The sequence below is a fragment of the Gigantopelta aegis genome, chromosome 6 (genome assembly GCF_016097555.1).
Source record: "Gigantopelta aegis isolate Gae_Host chromosome 6, Gae_host_genome, whole genome shotgun sequence".
Taxonomy (NCBI): domain Eukaryota; kingdom Metazoa; phylum Mollusca; class Gastropoda; order Neomphalida; family Peltospiridae; genus Gigantopelta; species Gigantopelta aegis.
Genome location: NC_054704.1, coordinates 73,312,628 through 73,340,237, shown reverse-complemented (window position 1 = coordinate 73,340,237; position 27,610 = coordinate 73,312,628). Strand labels below are relative to the sequence as shown.

Below are 27,610 nucleotides of genomic sequence, written 5' to 3'. Positions count from 1 at the left end.
TAAAGACGCCACTTTTGATGTATTTTGACATCTGCGTCTGTAACTGTTACGTGTTAACAATATAATTGACTGCGTTCATATCTTTGGATGCGGTATATTTACTTCTATAAACAATTCCACATTGCTTTTCCTGTTGTTTATTAAGAAACATAAAACATAATAAGGCGCAGATGCCAGTGTGAAAATATAGCGCATGTTCTACGTCTGTTGCCCGATCTATAGTTGACACAGCACAGACGCTGTGTTTTTTGTCACATTCGATTCAGTGCGTTTCACTTCGGACTGGTACCAGATCCAGACCCGGGTGTTTTGGGCCTTAGTGTAAATAAAGGGAGACAACTTTGCACGTGCGCCGGAACTTGTTAAATACAGGAAAATCAAAATGTCAGAGTCGAGTTCAAGCTCAGAGGAGATTAATAATTTGTTACCAACGCGGTCTTTGGATGCCGAGAAAAGTCATCCGTTACACAATGATGATAAAACAGCGGAATTAGATGTGTCTGAATCCATGTAATTTTAAATAACCCTGCTAGAAACGTTTGTAAAATAGACGTAGATAGCTACAAAATACGTTTGATTGTCTCCCTTGAACTGATGGCAGAGTCGATTATGACACACAAGTTAAACCGGCCTCGGTGGCGCTGGTTAAGCCACGGGACTACAGGCTGGTAGGTACAGGGTTCGCAGCCCGGTACCAGTTCCAACCCAGGGCGAGTTCTTAAGGGATTAATGAGTAGGTGTAAGGCCACTATAGTACACCCTCTTCTCTAAGTAACCACTAACCAACTTTCAACTAACCCACTGTCCTGGACAGATAGCTGAGGTGTGTTCCCAGGACAGCATGCTTGAACTGTAATTGAATATAAGCACAAAAATAAGTTGAAATGAAATGAAAGACCAAGTTTATCCTGAGTATCGTGAAATGCCATGAACCGGGCTATCCCCGTAACCAGTCTATTTGCATACAACTTTTTTTAAAGGAATCTGCACACATGTGAATGTTGACTGTGGAATAGTTTTGTTGAATTAATTTTAAAAAACCCACAAAATTGTGACAAATGAGAAAAGACAAGTAAGCTATAGTCCGTCCCATGATCCATCCTTCTACAAAAGTGTTTTTTGTTATCGTCTGTGGACCTGTTTCGGTGAGGGTCCTGTTTCAGTGATTGCTTTGTTCATGCGCAACAATACATACATTTGAAGATTTCTGACATCGTTGACTTTCGCATGAGGAAAGTGGACAAATGTCTGTCACATTCACAGAAATGTTCATAAAAATAAGTTTAAAACGACAAAAGATAGCAATATTGAACTTAACCCACTCAAAAACACGGCATATTTCCTAATACCTTTTTTCTATGATTTTCAAAGATTGTTATTTGAAAGAAAACTTAATTTTAAAAACTATTTTTGTCTGTTCTCAGCTGTACTGCTATCTTGTTACTGAAGTCACATGATTGTCACAGCATCTACTGGCAAAACTCTCTACAGATACTTGCCAAAAATATATGGTCCTAATATGTTTTAACATATTTATATATTTATTAAACACAGAATGCAGCTTATATTTTTTAACCAAACAAGTTTACCATTGTAATTGGCTCAACTTATAACATGATTGCAAGACATCAGAATTGTTATGTTCATTTTCCTAAAATGTCTGTTAACATTGTATTTTGTCTTAAAATATTTAAAATAATTTTTATAAATTATTATAAGTACATGTTTTGTTGAACAACATACATGTTGATAAAACACTGAAAGGTTTTGTGTTGTAAATATTTCGCTGTAAGCTATACCACTAAACATTATACTCATGGAAACAGGTTATGTAGTTAACAATATTTACTGCTGATGCATGCTACAGATTTTTACGCATGTGTGGTGATTTTTGCTACATTGCGGCCAGTTTAGTGCTCATTTGAAGCATATAAATACTAATAAAAAGGTGGCTATTTGAATAACAACTGTCTATTTATAAATATTGATATGCTTTAGAACCAAATGCTTGCTCGCCAAAAGTGTTTCACCATTGATAATAATTTCAGTTTGGTTTGACATAAGAAAAAAAGTAAAAGTGTTTTGGAAATACAAAAAAAAGAGCTATGTTTGTGTGAAAGTTACAAAACAGTCTGCTCAGAAATAAATAATTTGTACCGTAGTAAATTCAATAGTATGAAAACAGGCATTCCCTATGGGATGGATTGTAGGCATACAAAAATGTGTTTTATATCTTAGGAAGATCAGTTTCATTGAGCATAAGCATTCACTTTTAAAGTTTATCAATATTTAAAAAACCCAACAAATGATTAATTCTTTTAACAGGTTGAAAATGGAGGAGACTTATTCCAAGACATGGTCCTATATTTCCCATCTTGGTGGTTTGGTGCTTTAAATTATGTGGGTTAATATTCTGGTAAACACCTTTCTGTATTTTCTTATAATCCTTCTTTCTCTTTTCAACATTATTTTCTGCTTTTTGTCAGCATTTCTGATGTTGATGGCTATCAGACTGAAGGTGGTTCTGCAATATCATCAATGACGTCACTTGTTGAAGTGCCAGTAACCAAGTCTCATTCTTTAGAGATATTTGCAGCTGAATCATCCTCCAGGATGCGTCGACACATGAGTGTATCACTAGGAGAAATAAGAAGACTGAAATTAAAGCCTGCAGTGCGAGCACATTTTACTGACAGTCACATTGGTGGGTTGTATTATAGTATGTTACAAAGTAGGATGAATGCACATGACTTCCTACACATTGTAGCCAGCACAAACTAAACATAAAAACAGGAGAGCAGCATTTGAAACAAGGAGTATAAAAGCAGTTAAGTTCAAATAAATTATACCTCCGCCTGTTACTGACCCTGGTCAGACTGCTGGTGCTCCCTTGCACCTGCCTACCGGACTCGGTGGCGTCGTGGCAGGCCATCGGTCTACAGGCTGGTAGGTACTGGGTTCGGATCCCAGTCGAGGCATGGAATTTTTAATCCAGATACCGACTCCAAACCCTGAGTGAGTGCTCAGCAAGGCTCAATGGGTAGGTGTAAACCACTTGCACCGACCAGTGATCCATAACTGGTTCAACAAAGGCCATGGTTTGTGCTATCCTGCCTGTGGGAAGCGCAAATAAAAGATCCCTTGCTGCCTGTCGTAAAAGAGTAGCCTATGTGGCGACATGGGGTTTCCTCTAAAAACATCTGTGTGGTCATTAACCATATGTCTGCATCGTTAAATAAAACACTTCTTTCTTTCTTTCCCTTGCACCTGCCAGTGTAGGCGGTCCCCCCTTAATCTCACCCCACCCCTTTCCAGTCCTGGACGGAGGAGCTGACTGAGGCCAACATCTGTGCCCAGGACAGGTGTGCGCTACAACAGCTTGCTATGAACGTGCACATTAAATTCTCTGACCTGACCTGACCTAATAAACTGTCATGAGATCAGCTGAATATAATATGACCATCAAGAAGCTACTCACCATGTACCATACATACTAAAAGATGGTTGAGTAGCTGACCATTTTCATCCACCACAGTCTTAAGCTTTTCTTCCAGGTTGAATGAAATAAACTCTCTTACTACTTCAAGAATTTTTCACCCAAACAGTTCAACAATTTGGTTTTTTAAAGGGACATTCCTGAGTTTGCTACACGTTTTAAGATGTTATCGACTAACAGAAATTTTTTAACGATTGTAATTACATATCAAATATATTTTTATGCATAAAATATTAGTGGCTGTATATTAAACTTTTTCTGATTGTTCTAATATTTGTACTATAGGTTAAATTTCATCTTATTTCCTAAGATATTGTTTTTTCATACGTACAAAATTATTTGAAGACAAAATTCAGTTTAAGCTTCTTACAAATATTAAGACGACCAGAAACACATTGAATATGCAGACACTTATATTCTAAACAAGAAAATATATTTATTATGTAAGTTTAATTGTAGAAATATTTTATTAGTTGAAAACATCTTACAATGCAGCAAACTCTGAAATGGCCCTATAAGTCCTTCTACTGTGAACTTGTCCACATGACCACTTCTTTACTTTCTCTAAAAGAAAGTCCTATAGTGAATAGTCCATAGGGTTGCAGTCTTTGAGGGGGAGTTAAAAACAAAATCTTAAAATGTTTTTAAAAAACAAACACACTTAAGAAGGAAGAAAGTGCATTTTATCTTGAAACAAATGAGGTGTATAGGCTGTGGACCAACAAACCACGTTTTTAATATAGACAATAGATGACGAAATATTATGAAATATTAATAAATATAAATTAAATTTAGCATATAATTTTTGTTGTAATTCTTATACATGTATTATATACATTTCAGATCAAAAGGGTTTGGCATTGATCTACTCGCGGTATGAGGTATTGTATAGTGTTAGATTTTCTACATACTCATACTTCTTAACTTCTATAACATTATTAACTGGTTGTTAAATATTTCACTGCATTGTGATCATTACACGTCTATCAAGGAGAGGCAGGGAGGGTCAGAAAGTGAGGTATTACGAAAGGGGCTATTATGTTAAATCTAATGTTTCAGTTATGTTTCATGAATATATAATGTAAATAATATCAGCATTTGTGACTTTCAGAAAGTTCCATTTAAAGACTTTAGCAATGAGGTTCGTGCTATTTGGGATGTCCAGCAATTCATCAAACAGACTGCTTTGCTTCTCCATATAGATGAAACCAATTTGGATAAAATTATTCATGCAATTCTAAAGAAGATGTTGGGCCATTTGAACAATTATTCACAGTGCATGACGCAGGCTAAAAAACGTCTCTTCACAGTTGACAATGGTGGGTGACAAGTAAAGGGTCATTTAAAAAAAATAATAAATATATATATTTCTGTCATGAACACTAATTACTGTTTGTATCAACCAATTATAGTGACTGTTTAATTAAAACAAAGTGATACATTTCTATATTAGCAGGTTATCACTTGTCACTTGACCTTGAAATTAAAAGAAGGTTTAAGCAAGGGATTTGAACTAGTAGAAAGATTCAACGATATTTAATATACATCATTGCTTAATATCAGTAATTAAATTGGTGTATTTAGTTAATACAATGGTAAAAATGTGCTAGCTATTGTACGTAATGGATGCAGCTATTTTCTTCTTTTCTGTAACTACCCCCCATGGTGAGCATTTAGTCATGTGATGCAAAACATGCCATGTTGGGTAATGAAAGAAAGAAAGAAATGTTTTATTTAACGATGCACTCAACACATTTTATTTACGGTTATATGGCGTCAGACATATGGTTAAGGACCACACAGATTCTGAGAGGAAACCCGCTGTCACCACTACATGGGCTACTCTTCCGATTAGCAGCAAGGGATCTTTTATTTGTGCTTCCCACAGGCAGGATAGCACAAACCATGGCCTTTGTTGAACCAGTTATGGATCACTGGTCGGTGCAAGTGGTTTACACCTACCCATTGAGCCTTGCGGAGCACTCACTCAGGGTTTGGAGTCGGTATCTGGATTAAAAATCCGAGGCCGTGTCGGGTAATGAATGAATAGTGAAGTATATGAGGATCGCCTGTTTTGGGAGTTGGTGCTGTTTCGTCGAGTTTTGTAACACCACCAGATCCAATACATTTGCATCATTTTCCTGTTGAAAATAAACCATTACTGTCAAAATGGCTAAAAAAAACATGAAAAGATATTTTTGTCCCAACTGTATTAAGTAATTTTTATGTTTTGTGCTCAGAACATTTCTAAAAAGTTAAGTTGAAGATATTGCTGCTATTTAAAATTGCTACATGGCTGAAGTAACTTTATAACTACACATCTATACATAATTTTTACATTGTGTTTATTACTCTTCCATTTATGAGGATTGGCAAAATCGCTGCCATCTTGATTTTTTCTGATTTCTCGTTATTCACACTTATTGACAGGCAAAGTTTAATTATTTGAGATTATAATAGCCACAAACCCTTTTAAAGTCATATATTAAGTATGGCCATTTCGTTCCATTGCAACAGCTATGTACAACCCCTGCAGTTAAGAAAAGGTCCACGGCAAAAAAACATGCAGTTGAAAAAAACCCTGAATTAGACTGGTTTATTGGCCAGTGACGTCAAAAGTACTGTGCGCGGCCATGTTTAGAAGCACGTGATCTGTCCACCATTAAGGGAGTGAAACTTGTACAATAATAGCATGTGAAGGCATTGCATCTGATTGCATTTTCAGTATTTATTACCTTTTTAGTACATTTTCTGAAAGCAAAAACAATATGTCGGATAATTCAACCTCATTTAAAGATTGTAGATTCATATCAGAGTTGATGGAAGTGTGTTAATCATTAAAAAAGTAAATAATAAAGCCTGTACATACACGTGAATACAAAGGCATAATGAATAATTTAAACTTATGCAAGCAAATATAATTTCCCTGGACACCTGTATAGCCTAATATATTGAACTTTAAAACAGTATTTTAGTCTCAGCGGATGGGGGTATCGGATGACCCCTCCTCCCAGCCTATGCTCCTGTTTTGTTTGTACTTGTCTTGGGCATCACCCAGTAAATGTCGAAGGGGTTTGTTTTGAATCTATAGGCAGGTTTTCAGGGTAATTTAATGTATTTTATGGGTGATTAATTTAATTTAATTTAATTTCTTTTTTCTTAGAAACAAAAAATAATAATTTAAAAAATATTTATAATAATAAAATAATAACAAATAAATAAATTAATTAATATAATATAAATAAATAAATAAAATAAAAAATACTAAAGTAAAAAAAATAAAATGTGACGAAGTGGGTGGGGGTGCGATTTTTGGTGTGGCCTTCATGCATGTTACGTCGGTAAATTATTTATTGATCAGTTTATTTGCACACATTTAACACCATAATAAAAAAAAAAATAAAAAAAAAAGTGAGCAATATTTGGCAGTGTGAACTGCGTACCACTTCAACCCAATTTGATAACATCTGGAATATCCCAGAGCTAATAATAGTGACAGCTAAATGTTGACATCTAGATCTAAGGTCAGTCATTCTTTTTTAAAATGGTACACCATGTTTCTATAAACGTACATAACTGAAATATTTTTCTGTATTTTAGGATGCATTCAGTAAAGTTTCACTTAATAAGCATCAAACTTATTTACACTTGCGTGTATTTAATTTATTCCCTTTGCTTTTGTATTGGCGTGTATAGGTGCTTTATTATTTAATCGTTCGCGGATTTCAACCAACATTGATATGAATAGACAATCTTTAAATGAGGTTGAATTATCCAAGAGACTAGTTTTGCTTCTACAAAACGTTCCAAAAAAGTGGTAAGTACTGAAATTGCACCCAGATGCAATGCTGTTACATTATTGTTGCATGAATTTCACTCCCTTAATGGCGGCCGTATGGTTACGCCATCTTTTGAGAACATCATAAACTGTTGTGCAACAATCGGAAAAACCTGTCTATAGTTCAAGGCAAAAAATTGCCGTGAAGAATTAAAAGCTCCATGACATTGCCAATTGCCAAGGGCAAATGCAGGGGTTGTATGTATGATGGAAAAACTGATGTTGTCAAATTAATTTATTTTACGTCTGAAAGAACTGTGGGACACAGTGTTTCAGGATGAAACTATGACATTTATTTTGATAACATTATTCATATAAGACTCTGGGCACAGGTTTATTATTATTGTTGTTATTATTATTATTATTATTATTAATAATTTCTATCATTAATGGCTGTTTATGGTTGCTACGTACTATCCATATACCTACCATGTCTGGCCTATATTTCATCAATTTTGCAATAAAAAATACAGTGGTTCTGATTCCTGTACAATACAGTTTTCTCAAACATACCAGTCCACATTGTCATGTCTAAATGTCACCCCTGATCGATTTCGGGTGGTTTGTTATCTGTTGAAGAATCAGCAGAATCCACTTTGTGTTATTCAATTTCAGCAGTGGTGTACACTGGCTCGAACTTGACTTGTTCTAGAATAAAACCTTTTAAAAACACTTCTTCACTCTCCATTGCATGTTCACAGTCGGAATCTATTTTAGTTTAGTGGCTTCTTTGTATACCCTGCACACACAGGAGTAGGTAACCAATACTAATGGAGGAACAGGGGTCACCAAAAAAAATGCAAGATTGCTCTCCCCAGTTAGTAGGGAAAATCATGTTTTTTGTTTTATTAATTCTACAATGATGCATTAATTTTTCATTTGTTAGTTGTCCGAGTATGCATATTTTCAACATATAAGGTTCATATTTGACTTGATTCTTCCTTTAAAAAAACCTCTTTCTGGACATGATATTTTAATATAACATATCTTACATGAATGAAATCATGCATTTTGTATGTCATACTGCTTACATAAAGCTTAAAGTCTTTGGCGAGACAAAAATAGTACAATATGTGGCTTTACTGATGTTAATGAACGTTGTTCTAATAATTAAAGCCATGGAGGGAGAAGCTAGTAACTTATTGGTAGAGTGCTCACTCCATTTAATCGATGCCCCAGAACCAGTATATCAAAGACTGCAGTGTTTATTGGTAGAGTGTTCACCCCTGTCTAATCAATGCCCCAGAACCAGTACCGTATTTGACCGGAAATAAGCCCAGGAGGCCAAGACAACTCATTGTGAGCTTAGCATGGGGTGGGCTTATTCCCAGACAAGGGGGCCAGTTTTGTTGAGAGAAAAAAAATGATAATAATTAAAATAAATAATAATAATTAAATGAACTAGGAAGAAAACAAAAAACGTTCAGTAGCATATCTATTAATTAGTGTTCCATTTGTTATTAATAAATAATAATTGTTTATTAATTAAATTGTGGGTTTTTTACTAGTATCTAATTATCAGAAACACACCTTCTATGTTACAGTTACTTAACAGTGAGGTTTATTTACATCCAAAATTTAATGCTATCAAAACGGAGGGGGGCTTATTCAAAGACATGGGCTTATTTCCGGTCAAATACGGTATATCAAAAACTACAGTGTTTATTGGTAGAGTGCTCACCCCATTTAATTGATGCCCCAGAACCGGTACATCAAAGACTGCAGTGTTTATTGATAGTGCTCACCCCTGTCTAATCAATGCCCCAGAACTGGTACATAAAAGACTGCAGTGTTTATTGGTAGAATGCTCACCCAGTCTAATGAATGCCCCAGAACTGGTACACCAAAGACTAGTGTTTATTGGTAGAGTGATCACCCCAGTCTAATGAATGCCCCAGAACTGGTACATCAAAGACTGTAGTGTTTATAGGTAGAGAGCTCACCCCTGTCTAATCAATGCCCCTGAACTGGTACATCAAAGACTGCAGTGTTTATTGGTAGAGTGTTCACCCCGTCCAATCAATGCCCCAGAACTAGTACATCAAAAACTGCAGTGTTTATTGGTAGAGTGCTCACCCCATCTAATCAATGCCCCTGAACTGGTACATCAAAGACTGCAGTATTTATTGGTAGAGTGCTCACCCCTGTCTAATCAATGCCCCAGAACTAGTACATCAAAGACTGTCGTGTTTATTGGTAGAGTGCTCACCCCTGTCTAATCAATGCCCCTGAACTGGTACATCAATGACTGCAATGTTTATTGATAGTGTTCACCCTCGTCTAATCAATGCCCTTGAACTGGTACATCAAAAACTGCAGTGTTTATTGGTAGAGTGCTCACCCCATCTAATCAGTGCCCCTGAACTGGTATATCAAAGACTGCAGTGTTTATTGGTAGAGTGATTATTCTGTCTAATCAATGCCCCAGAACTGGTACATCAAAGACTGCAGTGTTTATACTGTCCTGTCTGTTGGAATGTGCATAGATCCCAGCTGATTTTCAGAAGCCATAGCCTGTGTGGTAGCTGTGAGTACCTCTTTCTCCCACACTTGTCCAAATGTCAATTCCCCTCCTCCCCCCCCCCCCCCACACCTCCCATCTCCCACCTCCCACCCCCAAGTGAATTTTTTTAAATGTATTTTCCAAAGGAGCATGACTCAACTTCCCCTAAACACTTCATTCATGACAGTCTAGACCCATTTCTGTATAAATTCCTGCACACTTGCCCGTGAATATTCCTTTCTTTTCTTTAAAAACTGAAAAGAGTCATTTGTTTGTAATCTGACTGAAAACCGTATGATGTATATTTCAGTGCACCAGCTGAGTCGCACATTGCAGTGTTCCACCATAGATAGAAGTGGAGGAGGTTTTGTTTATGGACAGAACTTTGTATGTGCCTTGTAAGTATCAAAATAAAAAATCACTACCTTACATAACATGTTATATCTTGACGGTAGGGTGAGGGTGATTGTGGCCACAGGTAAAATTATGAAGACTCGAGTAGAAATTACTCATTCCGATATAGCAATTAGAAATTTTTATTTATATGAAGATCTTTGTCATAGTTGATGTGGTGGGTGGGTGGAATGAAAGAAGAAAAAAAAAGCAACTAACAAAACAAAAAACAAAACACACACACAATGGCAGCTAGCATTAATGCGACTGCAATAGGTCCATGGTTTATGTATTTATTAGTCCCCTACCGGTCCAACCGGAGGAGATGATAGGTTTCATCTCTATCTGTCTGTCAGTCTGTCCATCTGTCCCACATATAATTTTCCAGACGTTTTTCTCCACAATGCCTCTGAAATTTTGTGTATAGCTTTATGAAATACTGTGATAGATCAAGTTTGACTTTCATGGCGATTTTCCCATTGTTGACAGAGTTATGGCCCGTGAACTTAGGAGATAAAAAAAAAAATGTTTTCTGGACATTTTTATTTAAAGTTTTGTGTATAGCTGTTAAAGATCAAGTTTGAATTTCATGAGAATGTACCCATTTTTGGCAGTTATGGCCCTTGAACTTGGGAGATATGAAAATTTATTGGGCCCGGTAACAATACTCTCAGGATTCTTTGTTGAATCATTGGTTGCAATATTTAAAAAAAATCTTTTCAAGAGTAATTATATTTAAAAGAAATAGTCTATTAACCTTAACCTGTGTTGAAATGACCTCATATACTGAGCTTTTTTTGTGACATGAAATTAATATCAGGAGTCACTCCATACAATCCTTTGCAAATAATGTCAGTTTGGCTTTATGTAAAAACAATAGAAACCTACTTTTAAAATAACAAAAAAAATTCTATTTTATAGACAGTGTTGGTTAAGATTGATATGAATAAAACAGTAATAGTGAAGCATGTCATCTGCTCATGGAATATGAACTTGCATTTTGTTGATATTTTGTATTCTAAATGCATAAAAAATGCATCTCCAACTAGTAGAGACAGACTAACAAAAGAATAATCAAATATCAAGTTTAGTAAAACAAATCAAGAAACTATAATTTCAAAATGTGACAGCAGATGACATTCTTCACTCTGGGTGAGTTTTCCTGATTCATTTATATTTTGACCAATTTTTAAAACTACAAATTTACACATAAAAATGGAGCATTCTTGATATTTCCAAAACATTTTTCCTTTTCTTTTTACATTAAATCAAACCAAAATAATTGACGAAAAAGATGTTTAGTGGAGTCTGGTATGGGGTATAGATTATTGGCACTCTGAGCACTGACAAGGGGCTGGACGTAGCCCAGTGGTAAATTGCTCGCTTGATACATAATCAGTCTGGGATTGATCCCCATCGGCGACCCATTGGGCCATTTCTTGTTCCAGCCAGTGCACCATGACTGGTATATCAAAAGCCGTGGTATGTGCTATGCTATGGGATGGTGCATATAAAAGATAACTTGCTATTAATGGAAAAATGTAGTGGGTTTTCTTTCTAAGACTATATGTCGAAATTAAATATATGTTTGACATTCAATAGCCGATAATTAATAAATCAATGTGCTCTAGCGATGGCGTTAAACAAAACAAACTTTAACTGAGCACTCACATGTCACAAAAGAGTTCATATCATATCATATGTTGCTCAATTTGAATACTTAATTACAACAGACATCTTGGACAGTGTTTATATAATAGTAATATGTCTGAATAGACTTCTATTTATACCCTGAAATAATTCTGTAAATTTTATATGTACAGACAAAAGGAAAGGACTATAGGTTTCATCTTTGTTCTTCTGTCAGTCTGTCCATCTGTCTGTCACATGTAGTTTAAGGATGTTTTTTTTTTTAGAATGCCTTGAGATATTGAGGTGAAAATTTGTGTATATCTTTATCATGTACTGTTACAGATCAAATTTTACAGATCATGGTGATTTACCCATGTTAGATGGAGTTACATGTGTATTGTCCTTCAATTTAGGAATTCAAAAGGTCTGAAATGTTGTGTATAACCTTATCATGTACTTTTACAAATCAAGTTCGACTTTCATAGAAATTTACCCATTTTTGATGGCCCTTCAACATAGGAGATATGAAAATTATTTTCCCAAACTTTTGTTTTGCAATGCCAGAAAATATTGAGATAAAAGTTTGTGTATAGCTTTATCATGTACTGTTACAGATCAGGTTTAATTTTAATGATGATTTTCCCACTTTTCACGGAGGTATAGCTCTTGAATTAAAGAGATATGAAAAACTATTGATCCCAGTAGGGGACATGTATTGTGTTGGCAGTACTCTCAGAATGCTTATTTTTAAAGTTAATGGTTTTAAGACAAATGTTAATACTTAATTTTAAAAACAGAAACATATTTTTACTCATCTTATATTGAATGTTTACATTGTCATTACAGAGCCAGTATATTATATATTCAGAGACGTTTTGTTGGAATTGGGCGTCTGAATCATCCAGTTAATTTAGGCCAAACATGTCAAGAAGTGTCATTTGTTATTGTGATTCTCGCTCCAATCAAAGAGGTATATAGCCGTGTGTTTGCTCCTGCAGCAATAGTTGTGGTTCTTTTTAAATTCCAGGTTGAGACGTAGCCCAGTGGTACAGTGCTCGCTTGATGCGCAGTCGGTTTGGTATTTAACCCGTAGGTGGGCCCATTGGGCTATTTCTAGTTCCAGCCAATGCGGGGAGAGGCGTAGCCCAGTGGTACAGTGCTCGCTTGATGCGCGGTCAATTTGGGATCGATCCCCGTCAGTGGGCCCATTGCGCTATTTCTCGCTCCAGCCAGTGCACCATGACTGGTACATCAAAGGCCATGGTATGTGCTATCCTGTCTATGGGATGGTGCATATAAAAGATCCCTTGCTGTTAATCGAAAAGAGTAGCCCATGAAGTGGCGATAGCGGGTTTCCTCTCTCAATATCTGTGTGGTCCTTAACCATATGTCTGATGCCATATAACTACATAAAATGTGTTGAGTGTGTCGTTAAATAAAACATTCCTTCCTTCCAGCCAATGCACGACTGGTATGTGCTATCCTGTCTGTAGGGTGGGTCATATAAAAGATCCCATGCTACTAATGAAAAAATGTAGTGGCTTTCCTCTCTAAGACTATTTGTCAAAATTACCAAATGTTTGACCTCCAATAGCCAGTGATTAATAGATCAATGTGCTCTAGTGGTGCAGTGGAATGCTCATACCATGGCCTTTGGTGTATTAGTTGTGAGGCGCTGACAGGACAAAAAACGTGACCGGTAAATCCTATAGCTCATTGTTCCTTAGGCGAGCACTCTGCAACTGAGCTACGTTCCATCACAGGCCTTTGTAGTGTAGTGGTTAAGCCATCGGAATTAAGGCTGTTAATTGTACTGGGTTCGTATTCCGGTAGCAGCTCTCACCCAGAGTAAGTTTTAACATCTCAATTATTGTAAGTGCACTAACCACTTACCCACTGTCATGGACTGACAGCTGATATAGCTGAAGTGTTTGTGCCCAGGACAGTATGCTTGAACCTTAATTGGAAGGAAGCACGGGAAAAAGTATAAATGAAAAAATAGATAATTATATAGCAATTGTTTGTCGTTTAGGAGGCATTTATTGATGTATCACAAATTATATAAAATCACAGTGTTGTCGAAACAATTTATTAATAAATTTGTGACTGATATATTGATAAATTCACAAAAAATGATAAACAATTTTTATAATTACAAACAACATGACTTATTTAGGTAAAAATACACATAAATCAGTTTCTAATATTCTTTCCATGACCTGTTTTAAGTAATAACGCCCCCATTTGACATAATGACATTATTTTTAAGGTTTGTCGAAGGTAAACATTCAAATTTTTTAGTGGCGTCCAATCAGAATATAATAAATTGTATAAAGGCGGGAAGTTTGTAATTATACCTTTGTACCGATGACAATCTTCTGCAATTAAAGTCTAGCTATACCATTTGGAAACTTGGAGTGGCCATTTCGATCTCTTTTGACCTTAATCCAATTGAGCACATTGGAAAATGCTACAAATACATGTAGTCATTTTACGTGGCCCTGGTGGTATAGTGGTTAAGCCATCTCACATAACCTTGTAGGTACTGATTCGCATCCCTGAACTGGCTCCCACCCAGAACGAGGTATAGTGGTTAAGCCATCTCACATAACGCTTGTAGGTACTGGTTCACACCCCTGAACTGGCTCTCACTCAGAACGAGGTATAGTGGTTAAGCCATTTCACATAACGCTTGTAGGTACTGGTTCACACCCCTGAACTGGCTCTCACCCAGAACGAGGTATAGTGGTTAAGCCATCTCACATAACGCTTGTAGGTACTGGTTCACACCCAAGAACTGGCTCCCACCCAGAACGAGGTATAGTGGTTAAGCCATCTCACATAACGCTTGTAGGTACTGATTCACACCCCTGAACTGGCTCCCACCCAGAACGAGATATAGTGGTTAAGCCATCTCACATAACACTTGTAGGTACTGGTTCTCACCCCTGAATTGGCTCCCACCCAGAACGAGGTATAGTGGTTAAGCCGTCTCACATAACGCTTGTAGGTACTGGTTCACACCCCTGAACTGGCTCCCACCCAGAACGAGATATAGTGGTTAAGCCGTCTCACATAACACTTGTAGGTACTGGTTCACATCCCTGAACTGGCTCCCACCCAGAACGAGGTATAGTGGTTAAGCCGTCTCACATAACGCTTGTAGGTACTGGTTCACATCCCTGAACTGGCTCCCATCCAGAACGAGGTATAGTGGTTAAGCCGTCTCACATAAAGCTTGTAGGTACTGGTTCACACCCCTGAACTGGCTCCCACCCAGAACAAGGTATAGTGGTTAAGCCATCTCACATAACGCTTGTAGGTACTGGTTCACACCCCTGAACTGGCTCCCACCCAGAACAAGGTATAGTGGTTAAGCCATCTCACATAATGCTTGTAGGTACTGGTTCACACCCCTGAACTGGCTCCCACCCAGAACAAGGTATAGTGGTTAAGCCATCTCACATAATGCTTGTAGGTACTGGTTCACACCCCTGAACTGGCTCCCACCCAGAACAAGGTATAGTGGTTAAGCCATCTCACATAATGCTTGTAGGTACTGGTCACACCCCTGAACTGGCTCCCATCCAGAACAAGGTATAGTGGTTAAGCCATCTCACATAATGCTTGTAGGTACTGGTCACACCCCTGAACTGGCTCCCACCCCAGAACAAGGTATAGTGGTTAAGCCATCTCACATAATGCTTGTAGGTACTGGTCACACCCCTGAACTGGCTCCCATCCAGAACAAGTTTAACAACTCTGTGAGTAGATGTTAGGCTGCTACACTGACTTCTCTCTGACTAAGGTCGACGACAGTCACTTTTCGCTCCCTTGTTTTGGCTTCATACACAATAAATATGGCACATCTTACTGTCATTTAACTTGAAATCGATATTTTGTAAAGGTACAATTTTTAAATCACAAGGTTTTCTTCAAACACATTCAGGTTTATTAGTAATGTTCAAAGAAAACAATTTCAATAGCAATGTTGCATTGAAATTTTTCAGCATTCTTAAAACGGAAATGTCATGTACCCAGTATATGGTTATTGCAAAGAGATGCAATACTGACGTCATTCAAATTCAAAATTAGCTATATTATTACAATGCTTCACCACATTAAAATAAAAACATATCTACTAACCTTGACGCCTGTCAAATTTCTATAACAAGTAGACAGCGCTGTTTACTGGTCGATATATATATATATTTTCATAATTCTGGATAAAATATTAATTTTAAGTTTTAAAAGATGAAATAAATAAAAAAGTACCTTTTGTCGAAAATTGGTGTTGGATATGTTTTATTTATTGTGTACGACGGTAACCACTAACAATAATTAACCACAAACACACTTTCCTGGATAGACGGCCCTGATAGTTTAGGTGTTTTAGGTGTGCCCAGGACAGTGTATTCGAACCTTAAACGGATGCTTGCGCAAGGCTTTTAGACTGGTATGCATATTCAACGATATATAATGCACATTATTGCTTAATATCAACAAGTATAATCATATAGTTAATTAATAAAATACTTAAATGTAACGGATATTATATATAACGGGCGCAGCCATTTTGTACCATCCCAGTGAATAAGCCCTCTGGCGAGCCAGTGGTTATGTAATACATACTGTATCAGGTCAGGAATTAAGTCTTAGAACAGAAGAAACAAAACGTTACTGATTTTTGCGAATGCATCGCAATGTTCTGTAATAATATCCATCCCAGTAAGCCAGCAATAAGTATATATTATTTTTCAATACAAAATAAACCACCATTGTCAAAGTGTCGAAATAACTTTATTATATTTTGTCTATAAATTAACCCACGTACTGAATTAATAATTGGAGTATTTTCTTAGTTAATTGGGTTTTTTTTTCCGTGGCCTGTACCTGTGGTTCCTGATTGGCAGGTGTATATTTAGACAATGTGTCAAGACACACTTAAAATATGTGCCTCTTTTAGTAAGATCATAGAGTATTGTGTGATAACCGCACGAACACCCTTAAAATTGTAATGGACATTATCAGTCGTCCTGCTTTATTACTGTAAATAATTCTGTAAAACCCTACAGTAATAAAGCAGGACAAATAAAACCCTACTTATTCCAAATTCCGACCATTTCAAACTCAATTCCCCCCCCCCGTTGTCCTGGACTTAGTCACTGGCAAAGGCCAGAGATTAAGCCCAGGACAAGCGTGTGTGAAACCTTTGTGGTATATATGCACGTTAAACCTTTTACCTGACCTGACCTGTAAAACCCTTGATTAAGTAAACTTTCCTCATCTAAAATCACAAAACTGACCAATTATGTAGTCTCAAAGAAAAGAAAATTATCACTTGGGTATCGTGAGTGTTCCTTTTTTGATCTAACTTACTTTACCAATAGGCCTAAAAATACGCATTTTTTCTTTTAAGAGAGAAAAATACTATAACTCCATTTCGTTCTATTCATGCAAATTGTAATATTTAGTTAAATAGTTTATTATACTGTCAGGTTGATAAAAGTGAAGTGTCTTGTCATAAATTAGAGCGTTTGTTTACACTGTGCATACAGGAGTTGGATGGAGCTGAAATCACTTCGCCCCAAGCTATAGCACCAGAGGCCACAAAAACGAAACAAAATGACTGCCCCCCAGATAGCAGGAATACTCATGTTTTTTTATTAGCTCTAAAATTATATGCGTTTTTCATTTGTTAAAGTGTCAGTATGTATTGGTGGTCCGGGGATGCATCTTTCGAACACATAAGGCTCATGTTTGAGTTGACTGTCCCTTTAATTGGATATGAGCATGCCAACAAGTACAAACACACAAACTACATAGTTCCTGCAGAACTTACTTGTAGGAATTGCACTTGTGGAGTGATGGAACAATCATCCACAGATGGATGTTCAAAGATTGATTGGGAGCACAAGACTACTGTATGAAGCCAGAGCCTATATTTTCGAAGCTCTCTTACTCTTAGCGCTACGAAATTGTAAAACCATTGTAGGCTGTGACGTCACCACAGCACACGCCAATGTGACAAATCATAGCTTATGATGGTTTTACAAATTTCTTAGCACTAAGATCACTTCGAAAATATGGGCCCGCATGCTCTTATTGTGGCCAGATATTGATTTAGTTGTGCATCAGTCGAATATCGTTGTATTGATGGGATCAATGAAAATAAAATATTTCTTTAATAAAAAAAATCATGTTCCTTCATTTTTGACTTTTTAAATCATGCTTCTTATGCTTGAATTAAGATGATGTTTATTGTTGTAGAAAGGTATAAACAGTGAGCTCGAGATTGGTCGAACATTTGCAACAATGTTGTCCAGTGTAGACTTTCGACAAGCTCTTTTGGATTCTCCAGGTGAAAAGGAATTTTTGGATGAACTGGAAAGACAGATGCATATTCTATCCAAGTATCATCGAACAAGCGAGGATTCTGTCCGAAATTTTGACAAATGTTTTAATGCAAAGGTATTTTATCATAGTTTTTAACACTTTTTCAGTCTATGACATTGGCAGTATAGGTTAAGTTACTAATAATTACTTGGTATACATTTAGGAGATCACCTGTTTCCATTTTTTTCTTCAAGAGGTGATATTGTCTAATTGACGGTGGATTGCCAAATGACCACCAAGCCGCGAGCAGTCAGGTGGTCATCCGCTTATCCACCGTCAATTAGACGATATCACCTCGAGAAGAAAAAAGAATGGAAACTGGTGATCTCCATTGTAAAATACCTTTTACCTTCTTATATTTTATTTTCTGTAAATTATATATGTTTTTATTTTTAATGTAATATAAATAGCGAACTATTTTCATTCGAGAAATCTCCGAAGTTACTCTTCCACATTTTGTCAAACGTGTTTGTATCTGAATGACGTTAATCGATAGGAATTGTCCATCATGGGGGTAACAAGATCGGAAGTAAATTTTCAAAACTAGTTATATGAAAAATACTATTGTGTATTTGAACCAATTTTTATTTATATAGGCGTAAAAACAACAACAAACATAATGCTTTAAACTGAAAGCAATACCAATAAAGCACTTTTAAGATGGAAGAACATAAAAAAATTCAAATACCCTGCAATATGGAACGGTCTGAAATGTAAAACTTGTAAAAGTGTTTGTCGATCAAACAGATTTGGATATATTTGTGTTTTTATTTATTGTGCTACGTTGCTAATTCATATTTGTTGTGTGATAATGGTTGTGAATTTGAACTCTACAGCCTGTCATGTTAAAGGCAGGTTCCATTTGAGTAATTTTATTGATGTTGGGAATTTGTTTGTTGTAATATTCGTGTTTTGCACGTTCGTGTAAAAACTTTGAGAGGTCATGGTTGGGATCACTTGTCGCGTTTTTAAGTTTGGATTTACACAATGATTTTTCACTGTTGGGTGCACTTAAGGGATCAATATTTTCATCAATTTGTTGTAGAATTTTTGAATATTTGTGTTTTTATGTTGGAAAAGCGTGAGTTATGGGTGTCGTCTGCTGTCAGTGAATTCTGTACATTCTCGATCAGCTGATTTCTCTCAATAGGACAACTGTTAGTTGAAATTCTGCTTGAAGAGGCCAATGCAGCAAGCATTGCTATATCGTCTGGAGAGTATTCTTCAGAGTTATTTTCTGGTCTGAATATTTTTTCCAATTCATTCAAATTAAACGACTCGGCGTCTTCTATGTGTACATCATCCATATTTACAAACAGTGACACTTCACTGCTTATGAATACATGTAAACAACGTTACAGTAGGTGCATTGATTTTCGGAGGTGGTATATCATAGAATGAACCACTTGTAATCAGCTAATCAAAATGCTTGATTTCTTACAGGTATTTTACAATATCAAATATTTGCAGTATTGTTCCTGTTATATTGAAAATGGATGTTATAGAGAATTGTTTTCAAAATCTTGATTAGCGATATTTCTAGTCAACTGAAAATTTATTAGCACCTACAGTTTAATGTTTTAAAATTGTGTAGCGGTCTTTAAAACTTGTGTAGCGAATCGCAACGTGATACTGAACGAAATGTTATCTGTGTTACATTTTTGTATTTTTCCAGCTTTTAATAAAGGATTATATTAATTAAAAATTATTTGTTAACAAGGTTAAAAGTTTTAAATCAGTGATGTCACATACAATTCAATTGCATTGGCCAGACACTCATGAAACATACGTGCGGCATACAAGGGTCATTCCGTGTCAGATCACTAAAAAAAAAGAGGAATGTTTAACCTCACCCCCTCAGATTTGTCTGGAATTTAGTTTCTACAGTGGTTTTGGCTGACAAAGCTTAATTTTCAAAGATCAGCTCAATCGGACCAGTGGTTTGGTTGCTACAGCAAAAATCACCAAAATTGGGCGGGGAGTGTGGGGGGGGGGGGGGGGGGGGGGGGGGGGGACTACATTTGAACGTTCATAAATAAGTAACCACTGGTCCAGTCTTGATGGGAATGACATCTCTTGAATGGAAATTGCCCAAGGATTTTATGTAGATGTAAATTAAAGAGTGATGATCTTTTGACCTTCACTTTGATCTTGAATTTGACCTTGTTGCCCTCGTGACCTTGAAATAAAAATTGGTCAGAATTATAGCCCAACGTGTTTTCTACAAAATATAACAGAACTAGAGGTGTAATGTTTCTCTGTAGTCCACAAAAGCAAATAAAAAAACCTCCATGCAATTTAACTTCAATTTAGTTAGTACCCCATTAAGAATAATTCCCACTGACTATGAGTAGACATTGAATGTTCTTGAAATTTGGCGCGCACATACTACTGACCATATTGAAAAATAATTAATGGAAATTAAAACAGTTGATTGTCTCAGATGTTTGTAGAAACCATGCCCATTTTGACGATTTATGTCAAATTTGTCAATATTGGAATGTTCTAAGTACATGTATATACCCCAAACCTCAACTATAGATGATATATACCATAATTATGAAATGTAGGCCCCTAACTAACCAGTTTCCATGTGTTATAATGAATGCATTAATTCTGTGGAAACCTAGTCCATAGATACTGTTCTATGCTTTAATACATATAAAGTAACATTAATTTAACACCAGGTGTGAACCCCTAACACCACATGTTCATCAAGTTAAACAATAGGGGAAAGTTCTGGGGTGTTTTTATTTCAAATTCACAACTTTCTGAGACTGCTTATGTCCTGTCATTGATGGACTTGATACATGTAGTCTATATAGTAAGCCAAGTGTTTGGAACCATCAGAACTGAAGAAAAACTGTCTGGAGTTAAATGAATGTAACTATGTACTAAAGCATAGAACAGTATCCATGGACTAGGTTTTCATAGAATAAATGCATTCATTATAACACATGGAAACTGATCAGTTAGGGGCTAGCATTTTGTAATTATGGTGTATATCATCTATAATTGAGGTTTGAGGTATATATTTAGAACATTCCAATATTTGCTATATTCAAAAATTCACCATAAATCGTCAATATGGGCATGGCTCAAAGTTTTTTAATTTCCAAATTTAATTATTGTTCAATATGGTCAATAGTATGTGTGTGCCAAATTTCAGGAACATTCAATGTCTGCTCATAGTTAGTAGGAATTATCCTTAACGGAGTAAGTAGTACTAACTAAATTGAAGCTAAATTGCATGGAAAACGTTTTTTCAATTTGCTTTTGTGGACTACAGAGGAATGTTACACCTCTAGTTCTGTTATATTGTGTAGAAACATGTTGGGCTATAATTTTGACCAATTTTCATTTCAAGGTCATGAGGGCAACACGATCAAATTCAAGATCAAAGTGAAGGTCAAAAGGTCATCACACTTTAACTTAAATCTTGGTCGACAGTCGCTAATCAATATGAGAATTGATTAGCTATTACTAATTTTGTGTAGTATTGTTTTTTAAAACGTATAGTATGATAAATTAAATATGAACAGACTTTTTTTTTAATAACTTTGATATCATTTATTTATTGCAATTTTAGTTAGTAGCCACAAAGAACAAATAAATTCAGGTACAGTCATGTTTGCAGTACATAATGTGGTAAGACATAATCAGTATTCTTTTGTTCGTCACCAATTTTAAAAATAAACTTGCTTGAACTTTGAACTTTTGTATTTAAAATCATAAATGATTAAATAAGATACTCATTTCAAACTTCCAAATGTTTGTGGGAGGGATCCGATGTAGGACTTAATATCAGTACTGTTTGGATCTTGATAATAATTTCTTAGTTTAAAAAAAAACCCATGTCTAAGCATACTTATTTCAAAGGAATATTCACCATTGTAACAACACTGGATGACAATAAGAACGATCTTAAGCCGCTATATGCCGTAGAATCACGGAGGTTATTTTAATTATGGGAATCAATTCAATTTCAAAACTTCTTTTTTATTTTAGAGTATATTATTAAAGGTAAGCAGTTTGAAACTAATTTATAAGAATGACTGATACAATTTTAATAAAATATCTCGGTAGACAAATACGTTTTCACTTCATGAATTGGATTTTTACACGGCCCCTAAATAAACATAACCAGTTGCAAATGACATAGCAAACTATATAACGACTGTAAGTGGTGGCCCTAATTGGAGGAGGAACTTAGCAAAAAGAAAAGATGCCGGGCAAAACTTAGAAAATGGGACTTTGGCAGTACGGAGATATCTATTCCCAGATCTATTTAGCATGTTCTTGGTCGTTAAGGACGACCTTCAAAATTTAATAACGTCAAAAATATGGATCGTGAAATTACACGATACGTTTTAGAATTGTGTCGTGATCTCTGAATCTTGCATATTGATTTGCAATGCGATACTGAACAAAATGTTCCCTGTTAGGTGTTACATAGTTCCAGCCTAGAAAAAAAAAAATAACATAAGTCCTTATGTAAATACAATATGGCTGACATTATAACCTTATATGTTAACTATACATTCTTATACATAATTAACTAAAAATAAATATTACTTTGAAATATGAGTTTTGTTATAAATAGAAACATTATATAACTTTAGTTAGTTTTAGATTAATTACTCAGCTTACTATTAAACATCTTTACCATTCTTTTATTATAAAATACGTTTACTAGCTTTTAATCAAAACTCTTTACTATATTTAAAAATACGTACTAATTATATATACTATTTTATATTGTAATCATATTAAAACATGCATGCTTGTTAGTCATACCCAGTGTTTCTGCCAGAAAGAAATTTTTGGGTATGGCACTATGGTATTAAATGCAACCATATATAGTTATCAATGGGTACTGGGGGGTGGGGTGGGGGGGGGGGCTCCTCCAGAAAGAAAATGGGTTAAGTTTAGGGTTAGGGTTAAGAAACTCCTACAGTAATGAAAAAGAGTAATTAATTTTTTCAAAAGGTTAATTTGAAAAAAAAAATCTGCAAAATATTTAGGATATGAAACCATACCTGTTTTACCCTCTGACAGAAACCCTGATACCTTATGTGTACAGTGCAAATGATGGGACAGTAGAAAAAAATAATATTAAGTCGCAGAGCGGAGCAGTGTTGAAACGTCTTCTACAAAATTACAGTAGGGTGTGTCAAGTGATAATAAAACAGTGACCACTACACTATAAACGATATCTATTAGTCTAAACACCTGCACGGACAATTCGTCCCAATCGTTGGTGGGAAACATCACTTGGGCCTTGCCCGTTTAGTATATTCTGTACGGGGAAAACCTAGTAAATTAATAAAACATTAATTAAAGGTAAAATAAACAGTTATGTACAGTATAAAACACATTAGTGAAAGGTGTACGTTAGAATGTTTACACGGACCGTACACATTTCACTCACTGTTACATCCACATTTTTGGCAGAGTTGTGGCCCTTGATCATAGGAGATACAAAAATGTGTTGGGTAGGGAAAATGCATCGCTTTGGCAATCCTCTCAGAATGGTTGTTTATAATTATTTTATCTATTTTTTCGAAAAGTAATATGTTGTTGAGAAAAAAAAATTCAGATTTATCCATCCCTTTCTCAAATTTGTGCATAGTAATTAATGAATCAATTTTTTTCTGATGCTCAACACTTTTTAAATGTTCTTGCACCATTTTAAACTTCATATGTTTCGGGTATAATAATAATACTGGGCTTACCTGAACTTTTCTGTACATATGTGAGAAAAAATTTCATATGCCTGCCAATCTGGGACCAGTTGTTGGAACGTTAATTAACTGTGCAAAAATAATTAAAAGAAAAATATTAAAACAAACCAGGGTTAATTTAACTATGCTTTAAACAACTGAGCTCTGGTTTTCAGTAATAAATTTTTCATAATTACATGATCTTTACAATGATCTGGTATAATTTTATTTCAGAATATAACATATCATCCTTTCGTAGGACTAAGTGGAGATTTCAAAAGGCGAATTGTTCATTACAAGTCAGACTATCTGGATGGCATTTCTGACATGAAGACTATTCAAAAGGTCATATCTACGACATTTTTCCTTTACTTTGCCTGTCTGCTGCCATCCATTGCCTTTGGAGTGCTCAATGCTTTCAATACCAACAACATACTCAGTAAGATTTTTCATTTGTTCTGCAACACGTTTCTTAAAACTTTGGCCATATATATATATGTGTGTGTGTGTGTGTGTGTGTGTGTGTGTGTTTCTATATATATATATATATATATATATATACATACATACATACATACATACATACATACATACATACATACATATATACATACATACATACATACATACATACATACATACATACATACATACATATATATATATTACATAATGAACATATATCTGTATTCTTATTGGTCAAAAACCAGTCAAATGACTTTCTATAAATAGTGATATTGCCTGAGATGATCCCACCGGTCCATCAAAAATGATTTGCCCTGGGAGATTTAATAAATGAAAATTCTATCCAATTAATGAGTAGGTAACGTAATACAACGTCAACTGCTACTTCTAATGTAAACAAGCACAAACTTGTGACAAAACACTTTGCTGTTCTTCAATAAAAATATGACATCTTTATTCATACTGAGTTTAATTCTGCAAATACGACAAAGGCAAGGTTAGTAATCGTCAAGTTGTGTAAGAAATATCTTGCAGATTTAGAAATGTACATCAAAATACAGTTGGAATTGGCACTCTCAGGATTTTATGTTACAAATTTTAAAAATGCATTTGGAGGTAATTGATAACTGTTCAGTATCAATATATGTTCAGATTTATCACTTTTCATGTTTTATTTTGCTATTAATATGATATTGACACTCTTGCTGGTTATAATGTCTCGAATTTGATTTTTGTTTTGGTAAGGCCATGTTTCAACTGGGGGTTTTTCCGCATTCCTCTGCATGTCATACGTCATAGAATTACGTGACGTCACTAAATCCCATCAGTTTTAACGCATTGCTGGAAATCATAAGCATTAATTTGGTGTATTTCGATGCCGACAAAGCAGGAATGTATGAGTCTTATAGATAATATTATGAAATAAAACAATTATTGACCACATTTCAGGCAATATCATGTTTTATGGACCGAAGAAATTGATATTGACCTCGGCCCTCGGTGATGGTCAATAATTGATATATAATATAAAAAACCCAACACCAAGAAATGTTTGGATTTCAAAAAGAATACCTGAGCAATAAATGTTTTTGTTGTGAACAACAATAGATGGATGATTGATAATGACAACAAACAAAAGAGAATGCACAATCAATTAGTTTTAATTCATATACGTATGAAAGACACGTGGGGTCACAACAAAAAGTCTACCGAGTATGACCACCATCTGCAGCAACACAAGCCATGCAACGTCTTCTCATCAACCCGTTAAGTCTGCGAATAGTGTTCTGGGGGATAGCATTTCACTCTTGCTGTAGTGCATTTTCCAGTTCTCTAAGGTTATTCATTTGTGGATGACGTGAGATGCATTGACCAAGGTAGTCCCAAAGGTTCTCTATTGGTATAAATCAGGGGAAAGTGCTGGCCATTCAAGCAAAGGTACATTATTGTTCGCTACTGTGTTGTAACACATGCTGTGTGCGCTCGGGCATTGTCTTGCTGAAATGTGTGCATATCCCGATGCTGATGAAAGAAGGGAATGACGTGATTTTGCAAGACGTTACCCTGGTAGTAAATAGCATTCATTCTGCCACGGTAAACATGGAGTGCTGTTCGGTGATGATAACTGATCCCGCCCCACACCATGACACTCCCTCCACCCCATCGATCCATCTGGACAAGGCAGTCGTTGTGGTAACATTCTCTATGCCTGCGCGACCATCAGCATTCCTTAAATGGTTGTAATCTTCAATGACGATACCTTCCTGCCAAATGCCGCTGCTCATTTCGATGTCGATCAGTCAGGATAGGTCCAACATATGGTCATTGAGCACGCAGCCCAGCAGAGCGAAGATGGCAATGCACAGTGTCTGCGCTGATAACCTCTTGTCAACCTTGAACAGATAGTGCAGTCCTGGCAGCTGTCAGCATTCGATCACGAATATGGAGGCAAACAATATGGCAATCTTGTTGTGGTGTCGTAACATGTTGTTGGTCTGGATATGGTTGTTCCTGTCTGCTGGTATCTCCTTTGGAGTCTAGTAATTGTTGAATGGTGGCATCCAAACTGCTGTGCGATGATTACTCGAAATGCCGACTTGAAGCATGCTTAAGGCACGTTCACATTCCTCAGCTGTCAACCTTGCCATCACTTGTTTAACGTTCCCTCAAAGACTACTTCATAAATGAAAGTGGCTTTTCAGAGACCATCTTTTATAGCCCCAATTAGCATGATTTGTATATTCAATTTACGTTTTTCATGCTATGCATGTAATATGTTGTGTTTTGGAGTTGTGTTTCATGGAGTGTTTAGGCAATCGTTTTTGTAAGTTATTCGTCATCATGCATGGTTTATAAGGTAATACAGTACTTATTCATTGATATTTTTAATGCTAATATACACCCCATTCACATATGTTATCAACTGGTGGTGCGTTTTCAATGCTGTTCAATATATGTATATAATTACGGATTATCTGTCCCGAGTGAAATTAATGTTGTCAGTCACAAGCTTTAGCAAGCAACTGACAACATTAATTTTACGAGGGACAAATAATCAGTAATTCCGAGTAGCAAGTGGGTTATTGTATTTATTAGCCATAGTGTAAATAGTTTAGAAACTGAAACTTAAACTTCTTACATGACACAAACTATATAATATACAAGATATGAAAGTCTGAGGAAACTGATGACGTCACAAAAGAAAAGCAATGACGTCAAAAGCTATCTTTAGGTACACAAATCAAATGTAAGCAAGAGAGATCACATTCGTAATGAACTGATGTTTCCAGTGGGAAGTGAATGAACTAAAAAGAAATTAGTTAAGAGCATGTTTAATTGTTAACAAGAACAAACTGCTTAAAAGATTTCAACAAAAACTGAACACTGGTGGAGATAATTAAATTTTTCGGAAAATCTCATCATGCAACGAGAGACGACAATCGAGGAAACCGATGACTTCACCAAACTTACGTCATGACGTCAGCAGGGAAAGATAGAAAATATATTCACCTGCATCTCACTGCCTATATATATATTAGTGACTGCCATTTGTAAAAATCTTCAGGAGCTGATAAAAGCTCCCCTGAATTCGTTTTGCGAGAGTCATTGCTCTCCTCAGAAATTAGCACCAAACTGATAATAATATACAACAATAAAATTAATAT

The 27,610-nt window shown here is 35.8% G+C and overlaps 1 protein-coding gene across 1 annotated transcript in view; it reads left to right on the top strand.

The window, feature by feature from the left end:
* Positions 1-367: 367 nt before the first annotated feature.
* LOC121375729 (sodium bicarbonate transporter-like protein 11) overlaps positions 368-27,610 on the top strand; it is a 57,261-nt gene continuing 30,018 nt past the window's right edge. Inside the window, exons 1-8 of the mRNA XM_041503331.1 lie at positions 368-510; positions 2,487-2,704; positions 4,340-4,377; positions 4,608-4,815; positions 10,148-10,235; positions 12,709-12,832; positions 18,133-18,333; positions 24,216-24,420. Of these exons, the coding sequence (XP_041359265.1) occupies positions 383-510; positions 2,487-2,704; positions 4,340-4,377; positions 4,608-4,815; positions 10,148-10,235; positions 12,709-12,832; positions 18,133-18,333; positions 24,216-24,420 (1,210 nt within the window). The 5' untranslated portion in view covers positions 368-382. The remainder of the gene's footprint in view (positions 511-2,486; positions 2,705-4,339; positions 4,378-4,607; positions 4,816-10,147; positions 10,236-12,708; positions 12,833-18,132; positions 18,334-24,215; positions 24,421-27,610) is intronic.